We start from the raw sequence: 7,261 nt of genomic DNA on the forward strand, positions 1-7,261 counted from the left end.
AAAAAACTACAGTACGTACCTTAGAACAGATGTCAATATATCGATTGGATATACCATGCGTGTCCGGTTACAACGCGAAGGCTAAACCTATACCAACATAAGGTCAGTAGGGATCGTGCAACAGGCTGGAACTCAGTATCAATACCAATGTTCGCACCTTGAGTCGACATGGAGGTTGAAGGAGAAAGGCGTTCCGGAAGGCGCTGAGTTGACGCGCGAGATCTCACTAATGTAACGTAATGACAGATGAAGGGTCGTTGCAATTTGTTGCACTTTTTGGATGCCAGTGCAAGTTCACCTTCCTCTGGCCCTTCACTCCCAGTGAGTTATTATTCCTTCGCTGCATCTGTATCGATCTGAAGTGAGTTTTATGGGCTAGGTATGCCGAAACGAAAGCGCACCTTTGAGGAGCTCCTCAATGACACCTGCGGCGCTTGTCATCAGCCTTTCAAGACGACGCAGGGCCTCTGCGCCCACCAGAGCATGAGCAAAAAATGCTCCTGGTACAAGAAAGGAAAATTGAAAGCGTTGTTCGCAGTTGAAGATGAGAGGTTAGACGACGACGTAGTGGTTGAGGATACAAGGTATGCCAGATACTTCACTGCCAGGCTTGATTTATTAAAAGAATGGTATATTCAGGACAGTCGGAACGTCAAGTCCACGGGACAACGATGGCCATCCTCGGCACCCCCCAGACTATTCACATGAAGAGGATGAAGAGGATGATGGCAATGGCGAAGGAGAGGACGATGAACTGGACTCACTGTTCGATTTTATTGAGGTCTGTGCGCCTTCGAAGCGGCCTGTTGATCCAGGAGGAAATGCAGACGCACCCGGGCCGTCGACTGCAGGGCCTTCGACCGCATCGACTCTGAATGCAAGACGTACGGCGCTCTCTCTGGACGACGATGACGATGAGCGAGTAGTGGATGAAGATGAAGAGGCAGGCGTGGTAACTCAAGTCGATTCACAAGTACGTAGGAAATGGCTAGAGGGCAGGGAGGATGGACGATCAGGTGAGGTGCATTATTCTCACTGGGGATGAGCATGATTCTAACCTGGAGAAGACGGAAGTGCGGACGCCAACGCAGAAGAAGAGGGCGCGGATGACGCAGAGGAACAGACGAAGAATCCATGGGCGCCATTCGAGTCTGAGATGGACTGGCGATTCGCCTCATGGGCTATCCAGGAAGGACTTACCTTGGGATCTATTGACAGGGCATTAGAGATTCCTGGGGTGAGTAGTTGTATTCCAAATTCTACGAGGTGTGCATACTAATACTTGCTTACACGCCTCAGTTCCAGGAGAGACTCGGCCTCTCGTATCACAACAGTCGCTCTCTCCTGCAACGCGTGGACTCTCTTCCTGACAGGGCTGAGTGGATGGAACGATGCCTCTCGTTCAAGGACCGTCCAAACGAGAAGCATCTTCTCCAGTTCCGCGATATTATTCAAGCAATCAGGACTTTGCTAGGAAACCCGGAGCATGCCGATCACATTGTCTATCGACCTAGGCGGATTTTCTCTGATGCGTCGAGGACACATCGCCTGTACAACAAAATGTGGACGGGGTGTTGGTGGCACGCTGTCCAGGTGAGTGGTCAGCATCAGTTTGCATATACCGATTGCTGATTCAAGAACAAGAGTCTACTACCTGAAGGAGCTGCAGTTGCGCCGGTCATTATAGCGACCGACAAAACGCAGCTCACCCAATTCTCAGGAAACAAGGCGGCTTACCCAGTCTACATGACGCTGGGCAATATACTGCGTGCTCTGAGGCGCAAGCCATCTGAGCATGCATGTATTCTCATTGGTTATCTTTCCGTCGACAAGGTCAGCTCTGACGGTATCACTCAGCGCAAGCAACGCGCTCTAGTTCAGCAACTATTCCATGTGTCAGTACGAGCAATCCTGGAACCACTGGTCAAGGCAGGAAAAGAAGGCATTGATGTTACCTCTGGCAATGGAGAGGTCCGTCGAGTTCACCCCATTCTTGCAGCCTACATTGCAGATTACCCAGAACAATGTCTGGTCACCTGCGCTAAGTCGGGAACTTGCCCCAAATGCCAAGTTCCAGAGGACCTTCTAGGATCCGCCCAACCTGGCACGCCCAGAACGTCCCTCTGGACTCTAGACGTCCTACGAAAAGCCGAGGAGAAAACCCAAGGGAACACAAGCTCTAATGCGTACACACGAGTGTGCCAAGACCTCAACGTATCGGGCTATGTCGTGCGTCCATTTTGGCGCGATCTACCCTACACAGACATCCACTCTTGTATTACCCCTGACGTCCTCCATCAACTCTACCAGGGAGTTTTCAAACACATAGTTGAATGGTGTACTGAACTCGTCGACGAGCTCGAGCTTGACAGGCGCATTCGTTGCCTTCCGCCAGCATTCGGTACTCGCCACTTCAAAAACGGATTTTCAAGCCTCTCTCAAGTTTCCGGTACCGAGCGCAAGCACATGGCGAGGATACTCCTCGCTTGTCTTGTAGGCAAGGTACCTCAGCAGGTCATCCTGGCGTTTAGGTCCATCTTGGACTTCATATATCTCGCCCAATACACTACCCACGATGATACGACACTCCAGTACATGGAGGATGCCCTCAAGACATTCCACTGTAACAAGCACGTCCTTGTCGACCTGGGAGTGCGCGAGCACCTTAACATCCCCAAATTTCATTCTTTACTCCACTATGTTGACACCATTCGACTGTTAGGCACTACAGACAACTACAACACGGAGGCGTTTGAACACCTCCACATAGACTACACAAAAATGGATGGAGGGCATCGAACCATTGCGACGCGCGCCCGCAGATGGTGCGTTGGCTGGTGCGACAGGAGAAAATGGTGGTTCTTCGATCATCCATCCATTGCTGGCTCAGAAGCACAGGTCGCGAGCAAGACAAGGATGTCGACGAGCGTGTCGCGGGCGAAGTCGACGAGCATGTCGCAGGCGAAGTCGACCAGCCTTCGTGTCGCAACGGTCGAATCAAGCTCCCCAAACACCCAACAGCACCCCTCCAGGCCCTCCCAACCATCGTCGACAAACACTGCGCTCCCGGTTTCATTGACGCACTCGCACAACATATATACAAGCTTAAGAACAATGGTCGCGCCCTCACCTCCTCCCAGCTTCAGAATGCCGTCGATCGCATGCCGTTCAACCGTGTCGACGTGTTCCACGGCTTCAAGTTTGCTCCAGAACCTTTGACCGACGACACCCAGGAGACGGATGCTGTGAAAGCTAAGCCTGCCACAGCTCGACAAGCCGCGCTGTGGTGATTGCGAGTCCCCGGTGTGTGGACGACGCGGAAGGGAATTCTTGGTATCGGTGAAAACGATGGGCGGGGGTCGTTGGTGCAAGTTGACGGTTCGCGGAGGAAGCGAGCGAGGTCCGTGGTACCTCGCGGAGGGAAAAGGGGAGATGGGGTGGTGCGCCGCATGCTTCGTCCGCGATGTCCTTTAGTGAAGACCGCCTTTCCTGAGCCTGGTATACTCGATAGCCTTCCCTCCGACGATCCTAACCTGAGCTCTCCTGGATCCTGAGCCTGAGCCTAACTTCTGCGACCTTCCTTAGCCTGAACGCGAGCCTGAGACGGGACCTGAAGCCTGAGATTGCCCGGTGCAACCTAGATACTGAGTCCTGAGAGGTAGTGGTAGGTAACTAACTCTCCTTCCCTCCGCCCCGTCCTCCTAGCCCCCTTCCGCCGCCTTTCCCACGTCCCTGCCTCGCTGGCACCCGTTCCCCTCCGTTCCTACTCCTTCCGCCCCCGTGGGTCTCCCTCCGCCATCCCTGCCATCCTCATCTGTGCCCCAGTCCACCATCGTGTGAGTCCTCAATGCCCGCCGACATCCCACCGAACCCCTCGACCATCGTCTACACCACCCGTTTCTACCGCCTCGTCGACCTCATTCGTGACGAGCGTGTGGTAGAGCCCCGTCTGAACCCCGATAGCGACCTTGAGTGGCTCGCTTGGGCCCATGGCGCCCGATGGCTAATCGTACGTGCCTTCTTCCGCCTCATCCTCCTCGTCTCGCCAACCCGCCTTCGTTCCGCACAGCGGATGCTCTTCGATTCTCGGTCTCGCGCAGTTGCCCACGGCGACGCATCCCTTCCGCTCGTCCGCCAGTACTCGGACGTCCAGGATCTTATCGAGTACCTCGACCAGGTCTTCCTGACTCTCCCGTCCCAGCATAGCTACGTCGGCGAGCCCTACCCGTTGATCGCCTGGGCTCCAAACCGCGTCACCGCTGAGCAATCCGATGCCGAGGTTGGTCGCCCGCTTCTTCCGATTCGGTACATGGAACGGCCCATGCAATTATCTTCCTTCCGCGCCTCCTCCGACAGCCTCGATGGTCTGCTCACCCGCTTCCAAGGCCTCCTCGACGAGTGCCGGACCGCCAACCGCGACGCTCGTTCCGAAGCCGTCCGTTTCGCCCGAGGCCTGGGTTCCGTTGAGGCCGGCGTCCGGGACTTGCACGCTCGCTTGTCGGAGGGAGTGTACGTGCCTGACGGCTACTCCGGAATACCGCGTCGCCTGCAGTTTGCACGCCCTCCGGACGTCGAGGCCATGGAGGAGGGAGAGGTCGAGGATGAGGTGGCGGAGGGACCTGCCGTTCATGTACAGTAGCCTTCCTCCTTCCGCATGTATTTGGTTGGGTGCTCGATTAGCTCTTCCGCCGTGTGCGTTCGCTTGTTCGACAATCGATGTTGCGTTCGCTTGTTCGACAATCAATGTTGCCCTATGCCGGTTGCTGCCCCTTCCCGTCTTGACTTGTACGTGCGATGTATTGAGGTCGTGTATTGAGGTCGTGCCGCTGCTCCCATGTGGGCCCACCCCACAGCGCGTTTCGATATGGTGGTTGTGCTGCAAGGAGAGGACACAGAAGCTACCGGTTTGCAAGGTCTGCAGTCTCACCTACTAACGTCTTAGCGTTCTAACTGGCATATATCTACAGGTACTAGAATAGGTCGTGTCAAGGTTATATTCAAGTTACCTCGTGACCTCAAAGATCCTCGAACCCTCCGGCCGCTACAAGCACCATTGAATTGGGCTAGCCAGGGGCCACTTGCATAAGTTGAGTGGTTCTCCAAGTTAGAAGCTCAAGCAGATCCCGTACATATGATGTATACGATACACAAACCTCCCCTTCGCTCGAATGGCAAGCCGGTCGGTGAGATTATTCCCTTGTCTATCATTCGCCAATCCTGTCAGCTAGCTCCACGTCCCCCTCGAACACCACATAATGTTACTAGAGACACCTTACCCTATGACTGGAACACCAATAACGTACTAGATAGGGCTAACAAATTCTGGCTTAATCACTGGGCATCGAAGTACGCATACCAGACCCTTTGGTAGAATAATTCTCAATATGCTTTGCTTCGATTGTGACTTTTGTACCTCTTACGCTAGCACGATGGACTAAGCAGATCGAACGAAATGTATTGAACTATCTGAACATCGAGAGAGAGCGTGCTACACATTGTACTTGTGCTTAAGTGCACAACCTGCACAACCATGCATACTCGCGCACCAGCGCACCACAACGTGCAGCAGATCACCACCCATTGCTCGAAAGCCCTCTTTGGAGTTGATGCGATAATGACACCACTCGTTGAGGCGGTTACGGTACCTGCTCGTGCACGTCAGTGTCGGGCGTCGGCCTGAGGCGGTCAGCAGCAGCCTTACTCACACGTCGAGACACTTTAAGCTTGGGTACTCCGGCAGATCCTTCAGACTGGGTCGGTCTCGTTCTGCTAGACCTAACGTCAGCGATGCCCATACGAAGCACTGCGACACGGACCGTCGGGGGTGCTCAGGGCTAGTAGACGGCTGAGCAGACGGGTAGGCAGATGGGCGCGCGGGTGGGCGAACGGTTAGACGTATGCTACAGCGAACTGATTTGCGGGCGAGCTGACAAGGGCACGGAGTGGACAGTGGACGAGCTAACTGGCGAGCGAGCGATCAAATTCCTGCTTACCGGAGTCCCATTCATGAGCTGCACTATCGGTGCGTGGCCTTGCGAGCTCTCCCGCTCGTCTTCGCGGCACCTTACCTCACCGTCTCCTTTGCGGTCCTCTCACTCCATTTCAGATCCGTATTCGGCGTCTTGTTTGAGTGATCTTGTCACTCGGCGCTGCGTTCGCATCGTGTGAGTTCCCGGTCTCACAGCCGGGTTGCGTATCGCCCAAGCTGCGGGACTATGAGCTGACAGAAACCGCCACAGTCTAAGCATCGAAGATAGAGTCAAGGTGAGAGCGGTAGTCAGACTAGTCTTGGCTGCCCGAGTAGTGAGCGGTCGTGGCGATCGACAGGCGTCAAGCGGAATGCTCACCTGACTTGCCAGGCGACGTCACTCCAAGTCGCCCGCTCCAAGTTGGACTCGGAGTCCAAGTTGCCCGCTCCAGGTCGCCCGCATCGTCCAGGGACACCGTCGGCGGCCACAAAGCCCCTGCCTTCCTGCTCCAGCAACGGGCCCAGCACACGCTCGCCAGGCGACCTCGCTAGCGCATACGTACGACACAGAAGCACCATCGTCGTCAAAGGCTCAGAGCTCTATCTTCACCACCCTTTGACCTACTGAAATCACCACTGATCCCATCGCCACCACCTTCGCCGCCAATATCTTCGGCCTCTTCCCCTCAACTTCCCCCCAAACCCCGTCTCATTCGTCAGGACCTGCCACCGGCAAAGAAGGCGCGTGCCGCACGGTATCAAAACTACGTACCGGAAGAAGAGAGTGTCCGGAATGACTACTCGCGGTACGCGTGCGTGTCAGACCCCGGAGGAGATCTCGGCCATGGTCTTGAGCAAGATGAAGGAGACCGCTGAGGCATACCTCGGATAGACTGTCACGCACGCCGTTGTCACTGTCCCTGCATGTAAGTGTTGTAGCTCACGTCTTTTTGTCTAATATACTACTGACCACGTGTGCAGACTTCAATGAAGCTCAGTGCCAAGCCACGAAGGATGCGGGCACCATCGTCGGTCTCCAGGTCGTCCGTATCATCAACGAGCCCACGGCCGCTGCCATCGCGTACGGTCTCGACAAGAAGGGCGGCGAATCTCAAATTATCGTCTACGATCTCGGTGGTGGAACCTTCGATGTTTCGCTGCTCTCAATCGACGACGGCGTCTTCGAGGTCTTGGCCACTGCTGGTGACACCCACCTCGGTGGTGAGGACTTTGACAACCGTGTGATGGACTATCTCATCAAGCAGTACAAGAAGAAGACGGGGACCGAGGTCT

General features: G+C 55.1%; 2 protein-coding genes across 2 annotated transcripts; both read left to right on the forward strand.

The window, feature by feature from the left end:
- Positions 1–381: 381 nt before the first annotated feature.
- On the forward strand, positions 382–1,632 carry B0H18DRAFT_894788 (uncharacterized protein; the record flags this gene model as incomplete). Its single annotated transcript, XM_048041394.1, has 4 exons — positions 382–530; positions 640–949; positions 1,124–1,237; positions 1,300–1,632. The coding sequence occupies 4 exons, from the start codon at positions 382–384 to the stop codon at positions 1,630–1,632; spliced, it is 906 nt and encodes a 301-aa protein (XP_047884660.1).
- A 3,898-nt stretch (positions 1,633–5,530) lies between these two features.
- Positions 5,531–7,257, forward strand: B0H18DRAFT_962982 (Hsp70 protein-domain-containing protein; the record flags this gene model as incomplete). Its single annotated transcript, XM_048043141.1, has 6 exons — positions 5,531–5,657; positions 5,927–6,022; positions 6,328–6,527; positions 6,689–6,754; positions 6,861–6,894; positions 6,950–7,257. Coding segments are annotated over 6 exons (831 nt in total), but the record flags the coding sequence as incomplete, so codon positions are not given.
- Positions 7,258–7,261: the final 4 nt, after the last annotated feature.

This window comes from Fomitopsis serialis, assembly GCF_022376445.1.
Source record: "Fomitopsis serialis strain Sig1Antser10 chromosome Unknown B0H18scaffold_418, whole genome shotgun sequence".
Taxonomy (NCBI): Eukaryota; Fungi; Basidiomycota; class Agaricomycetes; order Polyporales; family Fomitopsidaceae; genus Fomitopsis; species Fomitopsis serialis.